The 26,280-nt window shown below is 41.0% G+C and overlaps 1 protein-coding gene across 1 annotated transcript in view; it reads right to left on the bottom strand.

Annotated features, from left to right (window-relative positions):
* Nucleotides 1–26,280, bottom strand: part of sptbn4b (spectrin, beta, non-erythrocytic 4b) — an 80,419-nt gene that overhangs the window by 37,421 nt on the left and 16,718 nt on the right. The window contains exons 6-24 of the mRNA XM_088345114.1: nucleotides 26,199–26,279; nucleotides 24,293–24,408; nucleotides 24,110–24,222; nucleotides 23,857–24,044; nucleotides 23,300–23,417; nucleotides 23,075–23,233; nucleotides 20,376–20,678; nucleotides 19,452–19,602; nucleotides 19,219–19,355; nucleotides 19,004–19,153; nucleotides 17,063–17,431; nucleotides 15,724–15,938; nucleotides 14,179–14,316; nucleotides 13,859–14,099; nucleotides 13,588–13,746; nucleotides 13,337–13,467; nucleotides 11,881–12,106; nucleotides 8,865–9,067; nucleotides 4,162–4,252 (exon numbers count right to left, since the gene is read on the bottom strand). Coding sequence (XP_088201240.1) covers nucleotides 4,162–4,252; nucleotides 8,865–9,067; nucleotides 11,881–12,106; nucleotides 13,337–13,467; nucleotides 13,588–13,746; nucleotides 13,859–14,099; nucleotides 14,179–14,316; nucleotides 15,724–15,938; nucleotides 17,063–17,431; nucleotides 19,004–19,153; nucleotides 19,219–19,355; nucleotides 19,452–19,602; nucleotides 20,376–20,678; nucleotides 23,075–23,233; nucleotides 23,300–23,417; nucleotides 23,857–24,044; nucleotides 24,110–24,222; nucleotides 24,293–24,408; nucleotides 26,199–26,279 — 3,289 coding nt within the window. The remainder of the gene's footprint in view (nucleotides 1–4,161; nucleotides 4,253–8,864; nucleotides 9,068–11,880; nucleotides 12,107–13,336; nucleotides 13,468–13,587; nucleotides 13,747–13,858; nucleotides 14,100–14,178; nucleotides 14,317–15,723; nucleotides 15,939–17,062; nucleotides 17,432–19,003; nucleotides 19,154–19,218; nucleotides 19,356–19,451; nucleotides 19,603–20,375; nucleotides 20,679–23,074; nucleotides 23,234–23,299; nucleotides 23,418–23,856; nucleotides 24,045–24,109; nucleotides 24,223–24,292; nucleotides 24,409–26,198; nucleotide 26,280) is intronic.

Here is a 26,280-nt window from a genome sequence, read left to right as displayed (position 1 = left end):
CTGACTTTGGAAGTGTAAATCAGACTTAGGAAAAAATTGGATTTGATCAGTAACTGTTTAAGAACATGTATGATGAGGCTCCTCCTTACAACGGCCAAAACAAATAACCATTTATTTAAATCAGGTCCAAGCTTTTTCTAGACCGCTCCACCCCAATACATACAAGTTTAGAAGACGGACACACAGAAACGTGCGCACCACGTTGCCCCACTTTTCACACAACATTGGCAAACACAAGCGACACAGTAGCAGACAGGACAAGGTCATACACACTTAACTGACATTCACACATGCTCCTTCACCAAGTGCACAACGGTCAAAGAAGCAGGAATCCCTGCGTACACAAGCCCAACATACACAACAGCATCCTGGTTTCCCGGCAACAACATCCTCGCATCCGCATGCAGCATCGCCCCTCAACTCAAACTGGCTTTTACCGGCGATGCTCCTTAGTGGGAACGGCCCAAGAAAGCGAAGAAGAGGAGGAGTAGGAAAAGGAGAACGGAGGCGGGGGTCCGTTGCCTGGGTCCGCATCCGAGCACGTGTCCCAAAGAAAGAGGGGAAAAAATCTGTACTCCTCCTCCTCCCCTCCTTCTTCCCAAACAATAAAATGGCAGACGGCCTGAGATGATGCGGCGTTGGCGCCTCCCACCTTCATTGAGGGGGTGGAAGAGGGAGGAGTGGGGAAGGCTTACTGGACACAGCTGATGATGGAGGGGGTTCAGTGTGTTTAACGTTTAGTGTGTGTGTGTGCTTTCTTTGAAAGGGACTCTTTCTCTCTCGCTCTCTCTTTCGCTCCTCCTATCCCTCTCTCCCCACCCCCACCTCTGCAGTTGGCCGCCCCGCTGCAGTTGATTTGTGTGATGGGGAATCGAACAGCGACCTGTCCCCAACAAGCCAATATTTCAAGCCTCAGTGCACAGCGGCAATGGCAGGGAAACCATTCAATATACAGGACAGTAGTTCCACTCCATGCGAGCACCTCTAAACATGACAATTGGAGTTTAATTTGTAACAAAAATCTTGCTCTACTTAAGAGGAGTAAATCCAAGGTACAAACAGTCCCAGAGGCTACCACTAGAGACCGCTCATTGTCAGAATCAGATCGTCCCAGTTGGCGCATGCGCCTCGTACCTTAAGATGCCTGATCCCGCCCACTTGATTTTATTACGCAGCAAGTTTGTTTTTATCCTATTGCATCTCTGTATTTTATCATATTGCATCTCTAGGGGATTTGATCTGGCCCGCGAGACAACGCTCAGAGAAGCGCAAGAGAAAAACAAGCTGCAGGTTGAAATATATCCTTTTGATGTTGCCAAAGCCAGGTGACTATCACAAATTCTGCACTTGTATTTCTCTCCCCCCCTTTCTCTCTCTCTCTCTCTCTCTCTCTCTCTCTCTCTCTCTCTCTCTCTCTCTCTCTCTCTCTCTCTCTCTCTCTCTCTCTCTCTCTCTCTCTCTCTCTCTCTCTCACACACACACACACACACACTCTCTCTTTTCCTCCCTTTTTCTCTCACTCTGTATCTCTCTCTCTTTCAATCTCTCTGTCTCTTTTTCTCTTTCTTTGTTCCTCTTTGTCTCTTTCTCTTTGTGTCTTTTCACCCTCTTTAGCTCTCTCTTCCTTGTTCCTTTTCTGTATCTTCGCTCTCTTTTTTTCTCCCCCTCTCTCTTGCTTTCTCCTTGTCTTTTTCACCTCTCCTCTCTTTCTCTCTTCCTCTCTGTATCTCCTTCTCATTTTCTATTTCTCTTTGGATTTCGTTATTTATCTCTTTCTTTCCCCTTCCCTTACTATTTCTTCTTTTATCTCTTGTTTCTCTCTCTCTCTTTTACCCCCTTTCTCTCTTTTTGCCCCACCCTCTCTTTCTCTTATTTTTATATCTTTGTTTTTTATTTCTCTCTAATCTACTAGTCCCCCTTGGCCCCCGAGGGAATGTTTGTTCTATCGTGTGGCCTCCGAGTTAAAATGAGTTTGACACCCCTGATCTACAGTAAACAAAAACATGAGGCAGTGTCAGGTACAACCAGAATGGATTTCAATGACTGCCATGGCTGGTTTGACAAATCCAAGAACACGACTGGCTCAGTGACTGTGGTTTGGCATGAGGAAACAGGGAGTGGAGATTACAAAGCCGCATCACTTCAGTAAAATAAAAAATTGAAAATGTATGATCATTTAAAGTTACAGTAACTACGATACACGATATATACTGGATAATTAGAGAGTGAGGTCCACTGCTTTTCACGTAGTAAATTAATGATGAGAAGCCACACTCATGTATAATTGAACGGGGCCGAAGAGAAACTTGCACGAACTAAACCAGCTATGGGAGTCCAACAAAAAATACATTTAAAAAAACACATACTATTTCTCTCTTTTTAAAATGGTAAAGGAATGAAATAGGAAAAACACTTAAAGCAGTATGGATCTCTGCAAGCAGAATAGAGAGCAAGTCTGTTTTCAAAATGGTACGCTTCACTCGGTCCCAAGGGAAAATGGAAACCTTTTTTGCAATTATGGACAAAAAAAAAACTAGTTGTTTCAGAGACTGAATTTGTCCACAATTTTGCAATTTATCTTTTAATATTTCTAATCCGAACACCTGATGATTTTTTTTTGCTGACAAAAGTTCATATTGTTCACTTACTGACTACAGTGGCAAACATACAACCCCCAGGATGGATCCAGCCCATTGGATGATTTCTTAGTATGGTTGAAAAAAAAGTGTATCTCTATGTTATTTCTATCCAAAGTCAAGATTCTTTTTTTAAACAAACGCAAACAAAATGGCCTCTCTGGCCGCTAGGGCACGGTGTTGAGTTTGTATAGTATGGTGAGTTGGTTCAGGTGTAAAACTGCATTCAGTCAACTGTTAAAATAAAACAGTTTACACATTTAACGGTAAACATAAAAATCGAATTTATCTTCCATATGCATTGTCTGCACCGCTTATCTCAGTAGGGTCGCGGGGGTGCTAGAGCCCATCCCAGCAATCTTCAGGCAGAGGGCAGGGGACACCCTGAACTGGTTGCGAATTTATCTTAATTTATCTTTGATGTTTGTGAAAAAATGTGTTGTGTTAATAAAAGATCCCTTGTATATGTCATTGTAATATGTAATTACTAAGTTAGTAAGTTACTAAAGTAATGTAAAGCTAAGACTATACTGAAGTTCAAATGTAAACATTTGGAGTTGACATCCTTTTACTGATAGGCCTTGCCTAAGAACATAAAGTCTGGATCCGACCTCAGAACTAAACTGCGTTTGACATCCCTGGACTACAGGTTTTGTACACTTTTTCGTGGCCAAATCCAAGCACTTTTTAAGTACTTTCAAAGCCATTTTTTTTTCATTTTCTCCAGTAACATTAAAAGAAGGAATCTAGTGTGAATCAAGTATTTTGCAGATCCACAAATATATCTTTAGAAGTTGCTTTTGCATTTGACATTGGAATTTTAGATCTTGAGCAAATCACGAATATATTTGTGCATCTGAAAAATACGTTTCTAAATATTTTTGAGACAAAGGTAAAAAAATAGTCATATGTACTGTATCTTACATTTTCAAGTGCAGTAAGTTCTTACACTGGGGAACACAACCTGCATTTTGTAGGGCTCATGATAAATGTCCATACGCAATGATACGCAACCCTTGCACAAATACACATTTCATAGTGCCCTGTTTAGGTGGAGCATGCACCTGTCCTCTTGGGTGTGACCCATAGGGGTTTGATGACGGTTCATGGGGCAATGTCATACAAACTAAATCAGCTGCCGTTAATAAAAAGGGAAGAAATGCATTGGCAAAGCAAAGCCACCAGAAAGCAGTATCTGCATTATTTTTAAGATGATTTGTTGTGAAATATAGCAACACTTTCAAGCATTTACAAGCACTTTAACCAAATCCTTGAAAAGGCAACATTAAAATGTAGGCTTTTTTGAGGATTTCAAGCACCCGTACGAACGCTGGATTTTGTCCAAATCCTCGAAATGTATTTGTTATTTTTTTCTAATCTCATTTGTTTATTGACAAATACAAAAATTATAACATATGAAAAGATTATTGTTTTGCAAACAAAACTTGACATTGTTCATTCACTGACCACATGGGAGAAATGATGAGGTTAAAAAAAATTGAAATATATCATTTAACGTACTCACCTCATGACAGTCTTGCAGGAAGCGTTGGAGAGCCCATTGGTCGTTGAGTTTTTCCAACCATTGCTGTGCCTGCTTTCGGTTTTGGTTGCCCCTGAAGACCACACACAAGCACGTCAATTTAACACTTTCTGCTGCTTAAGATTTCGGTGGATATCATGTGAATTGTTTTTCTCTTTGCTGTATTATTTTTAGGAAAATGTTTCAGAAATAAAAACAGAAAAACATGAATCATTTGAGTGCATCCAGGTTAGTAGGGATATTTCTCCTGATAAAAATGCAAAACGAGGTAAAAATAGGTGGAGAGTCATTAGATGAGTTTACTTACTGCACTGTAAAGGGGAAAAATGCATGTTTCTTCAAATTGTCTGAATAGGCACATAAACCCATTGACTACATTTCAAACTACTACCCACATACACACACACATACCCCACGATTGGACAGATTAGTGTCATAAGTGCTCCGGCTGCCAATGTTCATTGTAGATTGTCTGAATGGCAATGTGACAGCTGCGCTCATATTAATCAGAATCGGGGATTGCAGACAAAAGCATTGAGCTGAAAATGGTAAAATAGATTTATATTTAATTAAGTAATAGATTTATTTAAGAGGAGCTATCTAGAAAATGTATTTAATAGGGAAGATAAAGGGGTAGGAAAAATAAGCATCTGCTTCTGACTACCCCTTTTCGAACATGTTATGTGACATTATTCTGTTGTTGACTCATTGTTTTTGTCCTGTTTTTATTTTTATGTTCGAAATAAAAGTTTTCATTCATTCATTCATTCATTTATATAAAATTACTTGTGTATGGTTTGTATTTAACAAATAATCTATTCATTTTGTTGGAGTATCAAACTGTTACAATTAAAATGTATCATTGTTTTTGTTTCTCTTTAAGTTATCATTTATTATTTACATTTTATTATAATTAATATTAAGAAATATATGATAACATGAAAAAATAAAATCCATGAAATAATCTATTTTATTTTTTAATCAACATGAATTTAGTATTGAATGTTTTATAGATTATTTTCTAATCAGAATTCATTTGTTGGTATTATGAAATATTTTACATTTTCTTAAACAATTAAAATATATAATTTATTCCTGTTTTCTTTTGTAATTATACCGTATTTGTTTATTTTTATTTTTACGATTTTAATAATTATGTGTTTTACCAGAAGGACGGAGGGGAAATATATTCTAAAATATTTTCTTTATGAATTGTATCTATATACTGTATGTTCCCAATACACTCATATTGCAAATATTTATTCACTTTTAAAATAAACAGAAATGTGATTAATCTGTTCTACCGATGGCACAATAACAGAAGGAAAGTAATTAAATTGTTTTTCAATTTGTGTGTGTCCAAATTGCTGCTTTAACAGTTATAATGCTAAAAAATATTCAATAGTCAGTCAGTCAATTGGGTCTCTAATAATGGTTTAGCGTTAATAGCAGGCATTATTTAAAGGTACACAACATGCAGTGTTCCACTCCACAGTTACGCAAATATGTTGCAAAATATTCTACGCACCAGTGGACTCGAGAAATTTAGTCTCAAAGTTAACCGATCTGGCTTGTTTTCTGTAAAGCTTATTTAAGTAAGAAAACCATCCATCCATCCATCCATTGTCTTCCGCTTATCCGAGATCGGGTCGCGGGGGCAGCAGCGTTAAAAGGGAAGCCCAGACGTCCCTATCCCCAGCCACTTCCTCCAGCTCATCCGACGGGACCCCGAGGCGTTCCCAAGCCAGCCGAGAGACATAGTCTCTCCAACGTGTCCTGGGCCGCCCCCGGGGCCTCCTGCCGGTGGGACATGCCCGGAACACCTCCCGAGGGAGGCGTCCAGGAGGCATCCTTATTAGATGCCCGAGCCACCTCAACTGGCTCCTCTCAACGCGGAGGAGCAGTGGCTCTACTCCGAGTCCCTCCCGGATGACTGAGCTTCTCACCCTATCTCTAAGGGAGAACCCAGCCACCCTGCGGAGGAAACTCATTTCGGCCGCTTGTATCCGGGATCGAGTTCTTTCGGTCATGACCCAAAGTTCATGACCATAGGTGAGGGTAGGAACGTAGATGGACTGGTAGATCGAGAGCTTTGCCTTTCGGCTCAGCTCCCTCTTCACCACGACAGACCGGTACAGGGTCCGAATGACGGCAGACGCTGCACCGACCCGTCTGTCGATCTCCCGTTCCATCCTACCCTCACTCGTGAACAAGACCCCAAGATACTTGAACTCCTCCACTTGGGGCAAGACCTCCTCCCCGACACGGAGGGAGCATACCACCCTTTTCCGACTGAGAACCATGGCCTCGGACTTGGAGGTGCTGATCCCCATCCCGGCCGCTTTACACTCGGTTGCGAATCGCTCCAGCGAGAGCTGAAGATCACGGGCTGAGGAAGCCAACAGCACCACGTCATCTGCAAAAAGCAGTGACGCAATGCTGAGGCCCCCAAACCGGACTCCATCCCCGCCAAGGCTGCGCCTAGAAATTCTGTCCATAAAAGTTATGAACAGAATCGGTGACAAAGGGCAGCCCTGGCGGAGCCCAACCCTCACCGGGAACGAATCCGACTTATTGCCGGCAATGCGGACCAGACTCTGGCACCGGGCATACAGGGACCGCACAGCCCGGATAAGACTGTGCGGTACCCCATACTCCCGAAGCACCCCCCACAGGGCCTCCCGAGGAACACGGTCGAATGCCTTCTCCAAGTCCACAAAACACATGTAGACCGGACAGGCAAATTCCCATGCACCCTCAAAGACCCTGAAGAGTGTATAGAGCTGGTCCAGTGTTCCACGGCCAGGACGAAAACCACACTGTTCCTCCTGAATCCGAGATTCGACTTCCTGGCGGACCCTCCTCTCCAGTACCCCTGAATAGACCTTACCAGGGAGGCTGAGAAGTGTGATTCCCCTGTAGTTGGAACACACTCTCCGGTCCCCCTTCTTAAAGACGGGAACCACCACCCTAGTCTGCCAGTCCAGAGGCACTGTCCCCGATGTCCACGCGATGTTGCAGAGGCGCGTCAACCAAAATGGCAAAAACCAAAATGGCAAAAACCCATTACCACAACATGTGAGGTGACCTCCAAAACAGACAGTGGTTGTAGTGAACAGCGATTGCATACGGCGGCTCATTTCTGCTTGGAGAAATCCAAACGTTGCTTACCCTGGTACTGGGAGCCTTATGACTGTTTCATCTGTGTTTTATGCTCCGACTCCAAAAGGTGCATGGGGTAAGTTTACCTGCCGCCATTACAGCGCACATTCCTTGCCTTCACCTTCTTTTAAGTAGGTTATTATGGATTTTCCCTTTGTTTTATAAGCCGAGTTGGGATAATTTGGTCCGGCTAGCTCCCTGTTACCGACTGGACAGCCAAGGGCTTACCTGATTTGTCTGCTCTCAGTGAGTGTAGTTTGGCCAGCTAGCCTGGCGTATGCTTGGATTTTTTAAGTATTTCATAAATTCACCCTTCATGAAATGTTTTCAGTGCTTGGCGATCAGCTTCGCAACGTCGTAGCCCGGCTTTGTAGCATTTTCATTTGACTCGCAGGGTCTTGTGAAAAAGTGCCACTGTGCCGTTAAAACAGCTTCCAGTTGCTTCATCTTTTCACAGTGTTCGTGTCCAGTTAGTTTTTTTGTAGCCAGCATGTTTTGTATGGGAGTGCTTCTTGATATCATATTATTTGAAAACAGCCACAGTCTCTTGGTGAACTAGGCACATGCACTTGTTTCAGATTTTGGTGAAAAAAATGCTCTAATTTCCACTTGTCCTCGAAGGAGCAGCCCTCACAGTCAACTTTCCTTTTTTATTTACAGTCTCCATGTCAGAAATGGGGTGGGCTAAAATTCTCATGGAAAGCCAAAGGAAAGGTGGCCAAAGGGCTACTGTCATCATCTGGTGAAATGCCGATTATTTTTTATTTTGTAAAAAGTAATTTTATACTGCGGTCAACATTACTTGCCGGCAACATATTGTTAAATTTAACACAGATGCCGTAGGCCAGTAAAAATGTGATCGCGGGCCGCAACTGGCTCCCGGGTCAGACTCTGGATATACCAGGCCTAGGCATTCTACAAAAAAACTACCAAAACTGCGCTTAAAGCTGTGTAATATTTGTCAACTAGATGGCACTGTCTTGTCTAATTCGGACAAAAACCAGTGCCACAGATAGTAGCATAGCCGCAAGTTGCCAGAAAATCATGGCAACGACCTTAGTTGGGGATTCCACTATGTAAAAAAATACAGATTTCATGACCTATGATTAATTATAAAAAATTAACATTGGTATAATAGTTCAGGTATTTTTGCCTAGTATTCAAATCAATGTTGTTGTTATTTTTACTGGACAAAGGTTTTTTTTGTACCACTAGGAACAACTACATTTTACACACTGTCCCTTTAAAACAGTTGTAATCTCTTCGACTAACTAACGCGTAAAACAATATGGTGAGGGGTTTGCTTGGGTTCTGGTGTTCCTCTGATGACGTCACAGGTCAGGATGACAAAAACAAGACGTACTGTCTTCAAAATACATTATCTCAGACGATAATTGGAATATTCCAATGAAAAAAAACAAGAATTATTTTCTTACATTTCGCATGTTTAAGAATTTGGAAATACCTTTTATTAGGAGAAGAAAAAAAATTGAATCAGTCAACATCTTTCTAAAGTGTGATACCTTTTGGCAAGCGTGTCCACGTGTTGTCGTATGCGCTCCGAGTAGATGTTGTTCTGGCTGATGAGGCTCTCGCCAGCTTCGATGACCGCCTTAATTCGGTGCAGGTTGAGCTCCATGGTGGTGGTAAAGTCCTTGTGCTTCTTTACAGCAGCCTCCACCGTTTCCACCGTGGTGGGAAGCTCCACATGGGCCAGCGCCGACTCCTATAAGACCCAAGGCAGACGTTTTAAGAAAACTGGTGTAAGCAAAGATATTTTTGGGCTACCTTTAAGACAAAACCTTTGGATTTTGAATGTTATGTTTCTTCACATTTACAGTATTGTTAGGATTACAAGGCGCACCTAAAAACCCTAAATTGGCCAAAAATTTAAAAGTGCGCCTTATATAACCCAGATTGGAAATGCATAGTATTCATAGGGGTGCGTTTCTATACAAAGGTTTTTTTGAGCAACGATTGATTATCATTGATGGCCCGAATCGCAATAAATCGTATGTACCGAGATTCAAACCCAGGTCATGGCAGTGAGGGCACTGATTCTTTACCCCTAGACCTCCAGTGGTAGAGAAGACATATGAAAAGGCATAAAAGTGTATCAAATTATCAGACTATTTTTACTCACAATGCCAGGAACATTGAATCACAGAGCAGATTTTGATAGGTTAAACCAGTGTTTTTCAACCTTTTTTGAGCCAGGGCGTGCTTTTTACATAGGAAAAATTTTGCGTCACACCACTAACCAAAAATGTTATAAAATGACACTGAACAGTATGTTTAATTAAAATAGAATTTATAATACCCCTACTTTTTACAGCACAGACACTTGACAATGACATAATATTTGCAGAAAATGATTCATAAATGTTTTATAAAATTCTAAATTTTAAAAAGTGACATTGGATAATTTCTCACGGCACACCTGACGATCTCTCACGGCACACTAGGGTGTCGCGGCAGAGTGGTTAAAAATCACTGGGTTAAACTTCTTTAAATGGCGAAAGACAAAAACAGAAAAACAGAAAGTCTTTAAAAAATACTATACATGCTCTTTTACGTATGTAAACATATTAAACCGTGGAGTTATTGACACCAATGGGGATGAGGGGGAGAGACTGTTTAACATATCAGAATGCACTATGCAAAAAAATGGCACTGTAAGTAAAAATAGTGTGATACTGACACAAGCTCTTATGCCTTTTAGTATGTCATTTGCCCCAACGACTTCAGGCCGGTCGCCCTGACATCACATGTGATGAAAACCATGGAGTGGTTGCTGAGGCTACAGGTCCGTCACGCCATCGACCCTCTGCAATTTGCTTACCAGGAGAAGGTGGGAGTGGAGGATGCTATAGTATACATGTTACACCGATCCCTCTCTCACCTGGATAGGGCTAAGGGGGCTGTGAGGATTACATTTTTGGACTTCTCCAGTGCCTTCAATACCATACAGCCTCTGCTACTGAGTAGGAAACTGACAGAGATGGGAGTTAGCTCACACCTTGTAGAATGGATTACTGACTACCTGACAGGCAGACCCCAGTATGTGAAACAGGGGGGCTGTACATCGGACACTGTGGTTAGTAGCACAGGATCTCCGCAGGGGACCGTGCTCTCTCCGTTCCTATTCACTCTGTATACATCGGACTTTAAGTACAACTCTGAGTCCTGCCATGTGCAAAAGTTTGCCGACGACACTGCGATCGTGGGATATATCAGAAATGGGCAGGAGGAGGAGTACAGGAAATTGATTCAGGACTTTGTCCGATGGAGCGACGCAAACCACCTGCACCTGAACACCACCAAGACCAGGGAGATGGTGGTGGACTTCAGGAGAACCAGAACTCACCCGGTTCCTGTAACCATCAAAGGAGAATGTGTGGAATTTGTTCAGACCTACAAATACCTGAGTGTGCAGCTGGACAACAAACTGGACTGGACTGCCAACACAGAAGCTCTATGTAGGAAAGGACAAAGCCGACTTTACTTCCTCAGAATGCTGGCCTCCTTCAAAATCTGCAAAAAGCTCCTGAAAATATTCTATGAGACTGTTGTGGCAAGCGCCCTCTTCTATGCGACAGCGTGTTGGGGAGGCAGCGTCAAGAAGAAGGATGCCTCTCGTCCCAATAAACTGGCTAGGAAAGCGAGCTCTGTTGTGGGCAAAGAGCTGGACAGCTTAACAACAGTAGCTGAGAGACGGGCACTGGAAAAGCTGCGGTCAATCATGGACAATCCATCGCATCCACTACACAGCATTATCTCCAGACAGAAGAGCAGTTTCAGCGACAGACTGCTGTCACTGTCTTGTACTACGGACAGACTGAAGAGATCTTTTCTTCCTCATGCCATGAGGCTCTTTAACTCTACCCGGCAGAGTAAAAGCCCACATTAAACCACACCACCTACATTGCATATTACCGAATTTTATTGCAATATGTATTCTGTGTAGCACTATTTAGATATTCTATATAACACGCTACAGTGGGCCTTTGCACATCACACTGGGTATTTGTATATTGTATTATTTTTGCTTTATTATTGTATTGTTCTCAGCTCAGGGATGCTGCTGGAAATGTGAATTTCCCTCCGGGGATAAATAAAGTATCTATCTATCTATCTATCTATCTATCTATCTATCTATCTATCTATCTATCTATCTATCTATCTATCTATCTATCTATCTATCTATCTATCTATCTATCTATACCACTGGTGGTCTCGTTGTTAAGTGTCGGCGCCCTCACCGCCTGGTTTGGTTTCCATTGCAAACATTGTATTGAAATTTTAATCAGTTATACTTATCAACTGATTAATCACTGCATGCCGTAAGTGTATAAAGAGCCCAAGGGTTATATACGAAAAAACATGGTCTCAATTTATTGCGCCTTAGTCCGATGCGCATTTTGTATGAAAACTAGTTGACAAAAGACTGTTTATTGGGGGTGCCACTTATAATCCAGTGCCCCTTATAGTGCAGAAAATACGGTACTTATCAACTCGTCTATTTAAGTCATTTCTCACCTGGTTGTTAATGAAAGACTCCGCCTGTTTGACGTCACGCAAGAACAGGTGGAATATGTGCGCCTGTACCAGGACGTCCCTTCGGCTTTCCCACATTTCCAGCAGCTTGTTCCAGCCTACGTCCAGCTTCTGCAGCCACTGCTGCAGGGCGGCCTGCGGGAGAGGCGCCTCCTCCGACTCCAGCAGCTCGTTCATGGCCTGGAGGCGCTCGTAGTCCTCCTCATACCTGTTGAAGAGAGCTGAAAGTAATTTTTGTCGACAATAAGGCTTTGATTTGGGATCTTTTTTGAATAATGTCGTACATGACGTGTAAGAGAAGGGAGACAACACTGCAAACAATCCCAACTACCTATCTATGGGTGTCTGAGATTATTGCAATCGTTAGGACAAACATTTGTTAAATTAAAGCGCGTTCAAGTTTGTCTTCATCTCAACAAAATAACTTATTATAGGCAAGTACTGATACCAGATAACGGTATATTGCTTATGGCAGCCTTTTTTAAGGTATTAGTACTCGTGATGGTCGCTGACTCTGGTAAAAGTTGCCCTCTAGTGACTATTTGAAATTCAAATCTGAAATTAGAAGAATACTGAATTGCCATTAATTAAATGCAATATTAAAATAAATCATATGTTGGGATTAAAGGTACTTCTTGCAAAATGTCAGACATTTTTGCAAAGGAGAGGAAATATCATGTAGTATTGATATGGAGAGTCAGAAGCGATGGTGTGAATATTGACATCGGTCTGAAAAAATTTAGTTAAAGACCAAAAATCTGTGAATTAAAATCCAAGTGTGAGTTCAACCTTTTGCGGAATAATTTAACGATGAGAGCATGGAACATTTGTGTCAGATTTTTCTCACAATAACTTCCTTATAATGATTTAAACTATATTTAACAGAAATTTTTGGCACAAAATATTTTGATTTGGGTGCATTTCAGTCATGTTTTTGTGCACACAAAAGACTTTGGGTTTGACTTTTGGGGAACAACTTCAGTGTTTGCAATCTAATAAAAGGTAATTTCAGAACTGCCTGAATTTGTACAACCTTTTGTCAAGAAAACAATAACTTGTGACATTGTTATAGATATAATCACCTGAATCAATCTTTGGGAGCTATCAAACATATTAAAATGCCAATTCGTCAATAAAAACAGTCAACTTGGTGTTTTGCTCCGATCACTAGCCTGGGAAACTAACAAGTGAAGCCCAATTGAAAAACTGGAAGTACGGACATATCAACCAACTGCAACATAACTAAAACACATTCAGATATCACAACTATTTATTTTTTAAAAATTGAAGGAATTTGTAGATAAATGGCACCTCTATTGCTTAGAAAGTAAGTGTTAATTATGGTATATGGATGCCCCCAATTTACAGTGAAAGGTCCTTACTTCATAAGATATGTGCCCTTTAGTAAAAACCTCATGTTCCTCCTTAAAGTACCCACCGTCCAATTTCCTCTTTGAGTGCTGCATGTTTGTTGATGAGTTTTTCGGCTTCTTCCAAATCATTGGGCAGCTGATCTGAGGTGGCGGATGTCTGTGTTTGGACCAGCCAGGTCAGAAACAAGTCCAGGTCCTGAATAAAACAAGGAAAACTGTTTTATAAAAGCTTTATTCTTGAATCACACCCAGCATAATGAAGTGTGTCGATTACCTTCATTAGTTGAAAGCTACAACATGAGTGCCACCTACTGACCTGGATGAAACTCTGCAGCTTGCTGGCCACCATTAGCGAATCCTCACAGCCTTGCAAGGTACGTTTCAGTTCCTCCCACTCTACACTGAGACCGTCAAAGGGAAGCAGGACCTCGGTGGCCCGGCTGGCATGGGCAGTGGCCAGATACTCGGCTTCTTCCTATTACCACAAGTGTCAAAGACACTATTGAGTTTTTGCTTATTTTTCTCAGAAATAGATATTTTTATTTGAAATGCTGTCTACAGCTTATGGAATTTTCCAAATATATTACTTGAAGATGCATCAGCTTCGGCTCCAGCACAGACAGCGCCCCCTCCATGGTGGAAAGGCGTCGCTGCAGCGCCATTACACCGCCCAGATCGCTACCGGCGTACTGTGTTGCATCAATAGCCTTTCGCTTCTCCTGGATCTGAGACTTGATTTCACTACACTCCAGCAAGTAGTTCTGAAGACGCTGCATGCTTTGCAGCTGGTTTTTCTTCTGCTCCACCAAACCCACGATGCTGTTCCATCTGCCAAAGGACCGACATGGTAAATAGACAGGTAATTATTGTGTGGTTTTGGGTTGGCACTCGACTTTTATGTCAGTACCTGGAGTTGAGGTTGTCCTGACAGCCTCTGACCTCAGTGGAGGATGGATGTCTCCCATCCAGAAGCTGCTGGACTATTTGGTTAACATCCAATATCCTCCCCATTAGGCTGTTCATCTCCTGATCCAGGGACTCAAACCTGCACCCCAAAAAACAACAAAACAGTGTTAAATGTTCCTTTTTTAAGTAACATTTCCTTTTGTTGTAATTGTCCCATATCAAATAGGTATCAAACTATGTTAGAGGGTCGTTTGCGTCTTGCCAACTGTTTATTTAGCACTCTGGATCTAAACTAATAATCATACTTGCTGCTAAAACATTTTTATAGTGTATATTACCTATGTACATATTTGAAAGTAACTACTTTTTGGTATATATTTAAAGTGAAAAATCCAAACTAACCGTAACAACTTCAAAAAAGTTTGGTTGAAAACAGGAATAATAAATATTTAGACACAAATAACACCGAAATTCACTGTTAATTACAGAACATCACCCTAAAAATGGGTTACTTTGTTTGAAATAACTCAGAGAGGATGTAAAGGCTCAACGAGAATAACCTTTTATCAACTCTACCATATTGGTCTCTTTTTATGTCTTGTTTATTTCTGTATTTTTAAAAGGCCAAATTGATGTTTAAACAGCCGACCACATTAAGTTAAATCAATGTTTCTTAACCAGTGTGGCGGGACACACGAATATCTCGTGCGTGCAGAATATTGTATGAAAAAAAACAATAACCAATACTGTAAATCATCTAAATTAGTCAAATTAAATGCCATTTGTCAGAGCAGACAAATTCAACCCATTATCTTTTGTATTAATAATACTTTTTTTGACTAACTTAGTTTGAATGACATTTGAAGATGATTTTCAAGTAAAATAATTTTCTCATTTAACTGGATAAAAAGGTAAAAGTATAACAGTTTATTATTTAGTTATTTTTACTCATCTTTTATTAAACATCTTAGACTTTAATGAAGAGCCTGTGGGCCTCTCGAAGAGGTATTAATTTATGGAATTATTTAGATGATGACCTTAAATGTCCCTTATTTACATCTATTTAATAAATTATATACCAAAAGTATTTTTGATAGATATGCTAAAGATGAATAATATATTAAGAGTTTCTTTGAGAATTGAATTGTTACTGGGAGGCCTCAGTGGTATAATTGTAGGCCTGAAATGTCTTTTTTAGGGGTAGGACTTTGTTTAACTTGTTTTAATTTTTGAGATCAATTGTAATTAGGGTGGGAACTTTAGGCTCATAATTATGTATTATGCTATTGTATTGTTCAGCTGAATGTGGCCTTTTTTTGCTGTAAAACATTTGTTTACGTTGTTTTTGTGCTCTGCCCATATGAAAAACCCAAACATAATTTCATGTTTAAAAAAATAATAATTTATTCCATATTGTATAAATGTAAACATATTTTTTAACATTTTCAAAAGGGAGTGTGCATCAAGATTTATTCAATAAAAAATGTGTATCAAAAACATTGAGAACACCTGGTTACAAATACATTTTCTTGTTGAAGTGCTCTACCTGTGTGCCACCACCTCCACATCTTCTAGGTTCTCTGGGATCTCCATTTTATTCAACCACTGCTCCTTTTCATCAATCCACAGCTCGCAGGCGTTGACTTCGCTGAACATGCGGTAGACGGCCAAAGCATCATGAAGCCACTGTTGGCGGAGGACACCGACCTCGACAACCTCCGTGTACAGTTGCTCTACCTCCATCATTCGAACCTGTACCTCCTGCGACAAGGGAAGTATGTTTAAAGGTATTTCCAAATAGATTTTTTTCCAAATAGGCACAGAACGTGTGTTCTCCCCCACAATTGTTACAAAATATTCAATGCGCTATGGGCCTCGAGAATATTATTCTCCAAGTTGACTGGGTTGTTTGCTGTAGAGCTGTGACATTATTGAAGGAATGCAACACTTTCAAAACTGCAAATCCCATTACCAAAATATGTAAGGCAGCTCCAAAATAGACAGCGATTGTATTGAACAGATATTACATACTGCTCGTTAAAACTTGCTTGCCCTGTCGCTGGGGGCCTTGTGCTTTTTGTTTTAGTTTTTTGCAGTGTGTGTTGTGGTCGCTATAATTTTGTCTGGCAATCTACCCGGTAGCGTATGGCCTGCTGACGGCTTTCATGTTTATTTTACTGCCAGTTGGAACTCGTTGGCTTCCCACCGTGTGTTGTTGGCCGGCCAGCATGACGTTAGCGCGGTTTTTGCCGTGTCCCCTGATTGGTTCACGCCTGATTATGCGTATGTCAAAATGGCTCTTTTTTGTTGTTTGTTCCCGGTTAGCGTCGCGGCTCACTTCGTGTTTTTTGGTAAGCCAGCCTCATGTTTTTTCGCCAAAGCTGAGGCTGCCATTCGTAGAGCAGCGTTGGCGGCTTTCCGTGTGTTCTTTTTGCCAATCACCCCCTTTTTGGCTGATGGTCCTTTGTTGTACGATTACTGCATCCACCTATGACAAATTGCCTAGGCATTCTACACAAAAACTACCAAAACTTGACTTAAAAAAGTTCTTTGACTAATTAATGAGTAAAACAATATGGCGACGATCTTGATAGGTTGTCGGTTTTCCTCACATGATTTCACAGCTCAATAAATCAAGTAAGGGACAGGCTTTCTTTAAAATTCGTCTCAGAAAATAATTGGAATATAAAAATTATATATATATATATATATATATATATATATATATATATATATTTATTTTTTTTTAATATATATATTAAAAATAAGATGTACTAATTCTTCAAATTTTGCATGTTTTACAATTTGTCAATACGTGTAAAGATCCTAAAAAGAAATCCCAAACTATGTTCTCTTGTCAAAAGGCACGCAAAAACACCACCAACCTCTTGTTCTCTGTAGCGCAGCGGAAGCACTGTCAGATGTTTGCGAAGTGTCACCACGTGCAACCGGTGCTTGTCAATGTCCTCGCTGACGCCGCGATGCTTCTTGAGAAGCGAGCACGTGGAATATTCGTCGTGGCCGAAGTCCTCGCTGGACACCAGGCGATACGAATCCTGCAGCCACGCCACCAAGTCGTCTGTCTCGGTGGAGAACTGAAAGAAGTTGAGCGCTTCCTGCAAGTGGGTGAGGCGTTTTGCTGCTTGCTCCTCCAGCTGGGTCCACTCTTCCGTCACGTCCAGTATGTGGTCCTGGATGAAAGTCGTGCCAGCGCTCTTCTCATTTAGGATCTGCTGACCACGCTGGATGGTTGTCTGGAGAGGGACAGTATCACATGAAAACACAGAGAAATTAATTTTAGGGTTTTTAAGGATCATTAAATCCTTTCTGGTTCAGGGATTTAACTTCAAGAATGTTAAATCAGGGTTGAAGTTTCAAGAATTCATGTTTGAAATTAGAATTTCACATTCTTACTTTACTCATGCTGAATTTTTTTCATTTTTCCTTGCCGGCATGCTGGTTTCAGATCAGGGGATGGTGTAAATGTGGGCTGTGAGATTAACGGCTATACAAATAAATGTGACTTGACTTGACGTGACTTGACTTGACAGGTGTCAGGGTTTCTAATGAGAATTTTAAGATTGGAGGACTCAAATTTCAAGTCAAAAGTTCAACCAAGGCTAGGTTTTTAATCCTAAATTATGCGTTCAAATCATATTTAGGTTTCAATTATTGTCAATTAAGTCAAAACGGAGTAAGAAGTTTGATGTGGAGATTCTGAAATGGATTGGGTTTTCATATTGGCAGTTCAACCCCTGGGTAGGCTTTTCAATCTTGATTTAGGATTTAAGCTTGACTTTAAGGAGGGGTCAATTGTTCTGTAGGCCTTAAAACATTGAAAATATAATATTTTCTCTATAAAGTATGTCTGTACAATGCCCAACTTAAGTTTACAAAAAACCTTTACACATTTTTTCCCACTGCGTCTATCTGCTTTCATCTTACTTTAAACAAAGCTGTTCCAGGATGCGCAACATATTAGGTAGACCGAGGAGAGATTAAAGGGTGACTTTATGCTAGTCGTCACAGGTTTTGTAAGTGTAGCATGAAAATGGTAAAAGTAAGTAAGAAACGGCCTGTTTAAAAAAAAGTCCAAACGCCAACCCAAACTCCCAAAAATTATGAAAAACGAAGAGTTTATTCGAGCACGTCTAAGAAATGCAGGAAACTTAATGAATGAGCTGACTGGGGCTCTGATCATGACTTTAAACCAGGAGATGACGGTAGAGGGTAAAAAAAGTTTCAAATTCTTGACAGCACCTTGAAGAATATCAAATTTGAGTGTAAAACCCGAGTTAGGGTTGGAAAACCTTTCCCTTTGAAGGCCAAATACAAAAAGATTGAAGGGAATTCTCTCCCCCCCTGTATTTTACCCAAATGGCGTTTTAGAAGGTTGGTTTTCATTTAAAAAAAGATACATTTTATGCAAAAATATTTACTTCATATATTGAGAACAATTAGTTTGTCATTAAATATGTCACTACCTTTTACAATGTTCAATGTTGATTAACAATTTGTATTTGGCTGGCAATGAATAATTAGAAAAGGTTGTACATTGAATAAAAAACATTTTCTAGCAAAAATATCAATGACAAAGAGAAAAGGAAAAAAGGATCAGCATATTGCAAATAGCTCCTGGTTCCAATACGGTAGCTTGTGTTTCAAAATCTTACTCAGAGTGTCACTTTAGTATTTCCTACTAAGGTCAGGGTAACAGGTTAGTGTTTCAAAGTTGACAGCCTTTTTTTCTTGTCACTACTGGACGGAGGTACCAGGGCAAAAACACACGTACACAAAAGCATTCACTTTAGGAAAAAAACACAAACCTCTAGCAAGGTTCGGTGAGCCATTAGTTCTCCAGCCAGAGTCTTGTGTTTCTGGAGTAACTTGAGCACACTGCTAAGGTCTTTTCCGTAACCCTGGGCAGCCAGAATGGAGCTCTTTTCCCGAATCCATGCCTCGGATTCCTCAAGTTCCTGTTTGTAGGGAACATGTTAGCTAGTTTACATTTTAGCATATACGCTGAGCTTCCATTTCAGACCTGGAAGAAGGCCCAGAGCTGCCTGGAATCCTCGAGTTCAGTTCGTCGCTTGGCCGCCAACTCCTTTAGCTCCTCAAGGCAGGACGATACATGATTGACCCGGTTACAAATCACCTGAGGGTCGCATGGTTGGTAACCTTGAAGGCAACGACAACAAGAAAAACAATTGAGTCAATCAAATGGCTGGCTGGGATAAGGGATAATCATTCTATTTTCATGTGGGATTTAAGTGCCTTCAATTTTGGTGAATTTGAGTGCAGCAGAGTTGAGCGTCTCCACCCTCTCAGCCTGCACACTGATGTCGGCTTCCTGGAGGCTGTGCTTCTGCAAAAGGTCGTCCACCTCTAGGAGGTGCTTTCCAAAATCTTTGGATAGCAGTTGGGCCTACAAGGGAATGGGAAACAAGTTTGTAAGAACAGAGAAATCATTCACTGCCATTGACGGTTACAGATGACAATCGCGTGAACGGGATAATTGCAGATAGCCTCTATACTGTATCCGTCTATTTTAGTTTTAGTTTCTTGTTAATTAGTAGGCAAAGCCTGGCTTGCAGGCCAGATAGGCCGTTTCTTTATTCTAGCACACCGAAACCTTTATGGTTGCTTCTGTTTTATGTTGAATATTTTAATTAATGTATTTTTTTTTGTGAATTTTTAGTTTAAATAAGGAAATCTAAAAAATGTTTGTCAAAAATGGTATTTTAAATATGAAATACACACATAATAAATATGTCTTATTAAATGAATATTAAAAATCATATGATCTACCGTATTTATTCCTGTATAGCTCGCCCACACCTAAAATTTTGTTTTACTTTTTCTCGGCTTAAACAAGCGTAGAAGTGAAGTGGCTAGGTTAGAGGGAGGGTGAACCCCTCGCCCCTTTTTTCAGCTGCAGTGTTTTGGTGTGTTTTGGTGGGGTTTTAGACGTCATGCAGGAGTTCAACACAGTTCACTTGAGCATACGCTACAGTTATCTGCCTCATTAGTATTACAGCTCATAAGGACACAAACACGGCGAGATTTTGCACGTATTACGCCAATAAATACGGTATATTCCATTATTTTTGTTTTTTTTTCTTACTGCTCTACAAATGACAGATGACACTATTCATCTTCAGTGAGATTAGGCCCCTGATGTTCAAACATGTCTGGCACCTGTGTGTCCTCCATCCAATCAATCATGTAGACCAGGTCCTGGAAAGTCTTCTGCAGGGCCAGGTTCTTCTCCAGCCGAGTCCGCCTGCCCGCCACCAACTCCTTCAGCAAACTCCACTGTCCAAGGATGTTTTCCTTACGAGCCAAAATGCGACGGATGTCATAGTAGTTTTCGGCCTCCATCTCAGCTGCCAGCTCCACCACCACACTGATACGCTCCTCATACGAGGCGATATCCGCCTCGATGGCTTCATGTTTCTTCATGGCCGCCTCAACCGCAGGGAGATCATAACCGAAGTTGTCCTAGAAGGGATGGAGAACATCTTGATTATCATCATGGAATGTTTAAACTTCTAATATCCATCTGCTTCTAAGATGAGAGGAGCGCACAAGCTTGGGATTTAGTGAGTTTTAGTTTGGAAAAGTTGGAAATTATTATGTTGTCTTTGTCTGTTGATTGTTTTAGTCCCTTTGACAGCAAAATATACTCAGCTACTAGTTGGCAGTGATGCCAAAAGTAGTAGAGAATAATGGAAGAAAAGGAAAAGATCAGTAGCATCGTAGTTGGAGATAATTTTTAAGAAAGTAAAATCTACTTTGAACCACAAGATCAGGCTTGAATACAACTTTCTCCAATGTAAATCTAATAGTTTATCAAGTGAGCACAGATGAAGTATTGACAAACCAGCGCTTGCTGGAACACATTATAAAGTCTCAGGCACTTGGAGTTACCGTTCTGTGACCTGCATTCACTTAAACATTTGCAACATTTGAAACCCGTGTTGAAATGATCCGATTGTTAATGTTTAGATTCGGACAGCGTTTTTTCATCATCATACAGCCGAGAAATCAGTGAAAGAATAATGTGCAAGAAATACACATTTTCACAAGAAGCGTGTTCCCTTGTAATCTTGCTCCATAACATGGAATTTCACGGAAACCCACATATCTTCTATTGGTGATGTCGTTATTGCCAATTTGGAGCACCTGCGGCAGCTGGTTTGGCGCCAACAGCTGATTGGTGGACACTCCCTTTTTAAACCCCCGGCTTCCTTTCAGTAACTGTCAGATCGTTGCGAACTGTTGTATTCCACTCAGTGAGCATTCCCGTCCGACCCTGTTTCTGCTAAACCCTTTTCCTGCCTGATCTTCGTTATTGACCTGTTTCTGGACTTGATTACGCCCGTTCTGCCTGCCACCTGTTACCTGACCCGTTTTGCCCCGTTAGCTGCCTGCCTCCTGCCTACGACCTTGCTTACGAACTCGACCTCGCCTTTGATCTCCAGCCCCGGCCAACGACTCTCAATTGCCGCCAGTCTCCGTCCGACACGGAAGTGTCACTCCCGCCTCGCTCGCTCCTGTTTTCCGTCAGTCCTCGGATCAAGCAAGCAAGCCTAACTCTCCCTCTCTTTTAAAATAAAAACTGAGAAACGTACGCTATTGAGTCCTGTGTCCGTTCTGGTCTGTGACAGGTGATTACTGAAGAATTGTTTCCCTTGAAAGATCAGTCAAAATGCTTAAAATCCTAAGACCGGGATCCTGGCTTAAAAAATGGTTCTCACTCCAACAATTAACGACTAGTTATGATGGCTGAAAAACATTAAAACAAATCTTACTAAGGTTTTGAATCTATAGGTATTAAACCGGGGGCAGCACAGCGGCGCAGTGGTTAGCGCGTGTGCGGCACAGTCCTAAGGTCTTGGGAACCTCCTGTGTGGGTTAAAATCCAGCTACCGGACTTACTGTGCGGAGTTTGTATGTTCTCCCCGTGCTTACGTGGGTTTCCTCCGGGCACTCCGGTTTCCTCCCACATTCCAAAGACATGCATTTCAGGTGAATTGGCCGGTCCAAATTGTCCCTAGGTGTGAATGAGCGAGCGAGTTGTCTGTCCCTGTGTGCCCTGCGATTGGCTGGCAACCAGTTCAGGGTGTCCCCTGCCCACTGCCCGATGATTGCTGGGATGGGCTCCAGCACCCCCGCGACCCCACTGAGGATAAGCGGTGCAGCTAATGAGATGAGATGAGATGAGCGGTATGAAACCGTTCAGTTCCCCGATTTGTTGTGGTGAGGTTTTAAATGTTACAGGACAAAACAACATCTTCATTGATATTTTAGGGATGAGTTTACAGTGGAATCACTAGTTTCCTTACGTGGTCAAGAATTATAGTCTGTTCCGTAAGGCTGTTAAAAAATGTGAAACAGTAAATTATGTTGGAATGAATGTGATATTCATGACACTATTTTTGGGGTGAGCATTACTGAAGGTAGCACCTGCGTCCTTCAGGGATGTTAGGAAGAGTCTGAACTATGATTTGGGGTGTTCCTGCCCTCCATGGATCATTACAGATGGAAATTACTTTTCAAGCAAAAGTCATACAGAGATAACTCTAACTGCTACGTTGACATTTTTATGAGTGGGTTTTCTTCTATGACATAGAGACTCATCCGGCCAAGGATTTTCAGCTGTTTCAGCGATCCATGGGTGATTACAGTTGGAAATACCTTTTAATAGAACGTCATTCAGGGATAAATCGTCTCGTCGCTTAATATCAAAAGGGGAGCTTTACAAAGCTTATATGTAATTTCTACCACATCAAGAACTTTCTTGTACTTTAGAGTTTTTTTTTTGCAATATGAATGGATGAATGAGTGGTCTTTATTGGCATTATAGAGTAGTGCAACGAGATTGAAGGGCTTACCTGAGAAACCAGCCTCTGGTTTTCGTTGAGCCAGGCTTGTCTCATTGTGGTCTTGTGATCAAAACGCTGAGCAAGGAGCTCCAACTTCTCTTGGCGAATTAGCTCCTTGCGGAGAGCCACACCCCTCTCATGCTCCGCCTTCTCTAGCCGCTCCCACGCCTTAACGAAGTTACGTGAGTGAAAATCGTAAAATAATTGAAAAAAGGTAAGATCTAATAAGAGCACCTTGTTGATATCGGCGATGAGCTTTCCCTCGTGAGGCATGTAGGGTTTCTGGTTGTTGGCTCTTAGTTTGCTTTGGATGGTAAAGAGAAGGACCTCTAGGTTCCCCTTTTCCTGGAACCTGAAATCAGAAAAAGTACATTTTTATCAGGTATTTGCAAAACCGATGAATGCTGCTAAAGGTTATTGATAAGTATATTGTTTTTAATATTGGACACCAGCAAAAGAGATTACATAGGATGCCAGTTTGCTATTTTGACTATTCCACCTCACTTTTGTTTGCTGTTTTGACTGTTATGTACTGTTTACATCATTTTCACTATCCACCTATTATTTGCTATTATTTGATATCCACACCCTTTAGGGTGTATCTGCTTTTGTAACCAAAGAGATTTACTAAAAAGAAAGAGCTTATGGGTGGGCTCTTAGAACATGTTGGATTTTCTTATACAAGATTTGGGCTCTCTCCGATTCTCCTTGCAAGTTCAAAATTCATTGATGTCTTCTCTCCTTGTTTTGAGTGTGCACTAAACTATGAACATAACAGTTCTACAACTCACTTGATGGGCTTCTCAACAGTGCAATATGTTGTGAAGGCCTGCAGCTGCTGTTGAACACCGGTCAGAGAGTTAGCAAACTTCTGGTTTCCGATGATGGCAATGGTCTTCTCAATCCAATCCAGCAGGTCAGAAGCCAGCGTTTCGTAACGGACCACAAGTTTCTCTGCCTCAATGCAATTGTCCAAGACCTGTATAACGTTACGAACCGGAATAAAAATGTGTTTGGGGCAAAATGAAAACAAGAGCTAGTTACCTTTCCGACTCGCTTGCCCTCCACTATAAGAGCTTTCATTTTGGAGAAGTAGTGATAGTAAGAAACCACGTAGGTGATAATGGACTTTTCATCTGGGTTTTCTGTGTTTACATCTGCACATAATGCACATTTAGGTCAGTTTGAGATTACTTGGAAAATACATGAGTGCAGTCTATTGCTCACCTTCAGGATCCAGCAGCTTGGTAAGGCCCAGGTTGTGCTCGGCAGCGTTGAAGGCCTGCTGCAAGTTGTGAGTGGCGTTAGACCTGGTCAGCTTGTCAAACTCAATTAGATCCGGTCTGCCGTAAAAATGTTGGACACTTTTCAGACACACCACACTTGACTGTTTCATTTGCCATGCTTGTGTCTCTATATGACATATTCCCACTAATGGAAGGAAGCATACAAAGCAAATCAATATGGACTTTTCTGAAAAAAAATAATTGAAATGAATTAAGACAGACTGCAAAGTACAAACACAAACATCAAAGAATGCCACATTCGGTTTACAAAAATCTTTATCTTAAATTTATTCTATTTTTTTAATACTGTATATCAGGGGTCTCCCACCTTTTTGAAGCTAAGAGCTACTTTCTGTTACTAATACACACAAATGGCACCCAGTATGGTATGCATTTCTAAAATAAACAATAATCATGTAAATTTGATGTTATTACCAGGTTCATGATTGAAAGCAGGGTTAAATAAAAAATTTTTCAGAACAGGTTTGCAGGCACCTCAGCTGTCCTAAGGGTGCCCGTGGGAACCATGTTGGAGACCACTGCTGTATATCTTAACTCTTTATGTCAGTTTCAATCAATTTATTTTTTGGGAAATGTATTTAAAACTCTCGTATTGTTTAAAAAAATATATTACTTGGAAAAAATAAAACTAAACAAGTATTTTACTTGATGTTTTTACTGATTGTCTTTTATTTGTCCACGAAGTGTCCTTGTATGGTGTAGTGAAACCAAAAACAAGTGCTAAAAAGCACAAGAAATAGTGCAAAAAAGAGAGACTCAAAGTGACCAAAAAGCTACTATTGTCATGATTGCTTATTGCCCTCACCTGTGCCCGCTCGTTTGGCGCCAGCTGCTGCTCGTTGCCTAATTGGTTCACCTCCTATTTAAACTGAACGCTTCCTTTCACTCCTTGTCAGTCCGTCAGCGAACCTCCGCACATGCGAGGCAAGCACTATTTGACTCTGGCTCCCATCTGTCACGTCCTTACCTGTATCCTGCTCGTCTGCCCCTGGCTTCCCGATCGTCTCCGGCTCCAAAGATTTTTTCATTCCTTTGAACATGCTCCAATGTCTCACCTCAGCTACTCGACCCGTTTTTGCCCACCGACGACGCTCTGATCTCCCAACCCGGCTACTTGACTCGTTTATGCAAATCGACCACGCTCCGATCGCCCGTCCCGGCTACTCAACTTGTTTCCGCCTTCCGACCACACTCCGATCCCGTGAGCTCCCTGCTCCTCCTGCCCAGCAATCGCCGGATTGCTGGCGCTTGCTTTCCCATACCTGACTTCTCAGCTTCCGCAACAAAGTTTGTTGTGAAATGCTATGGGTTTGGGTCTACCATCCGTTCTGGTTCTATGGGGTACTCATAGCAGCAAAATGGTGGACAATTATATCAGGTGGGGCTCATGTTATACAAAATAAATTTGAATTTCTCAACTTAAGAGTATGTAAGGACATGTACATTTATATTATAGTTCATGTATTTTTTATATAATCAATATTTTTTTAAATGGATAAAGGTACTTTTTTACCTCTAGAGGTGCTAAATAATTCACAGTGTCCCTTTGAAAAGTAATTTAAGATCTATTGATTCAAAATATATGCTTTATTAAAACATGTGCTTTAATTTAGTGAATTCATTAAAATAATTAAAGAAATCAAAATAATTAAAAAATGCTATCATTATGTCACTCTGGAAACAATGGCAAATATTTTAGCGACTGCATTTCTCGACACAAAATGTACAATTATAGAACTTTAAGTGTTAACATTGTAAACGTGTTGCTACTGAATGAAAAAGAACACGTAAAAAATTGTGAATTGATTTTAAAACAGCATGTCAACCTGTGTCTGTGAATGAGTGCGTTGAAAGCCAGGCCGTCTCTCCAGCAGCTAGTGAAGTTCTGGATGTTCACTTCGGGGTACC

The sequence above is a fragment of the Urocampus carinirostris genome, chromosome 10, assembly GCF_059441175.1.
Source record: "Urocampus carinirostris isolate Australia breed hairy pipefish chromosome 10, RoL_Ucar_1.0, whole genome shotgun sequence".
Lineage (NCBI taxonomy): Eukaryota > Metazoa > Chordata > Actinopteri > Syngnathiformes > Syngnathidae > Urocampus > Urocampus carinirostris.
Note: the sequence above shows the minus strand (reverse complement) of the source record. Positions and strands in the feature narration are given on the sequence as shown.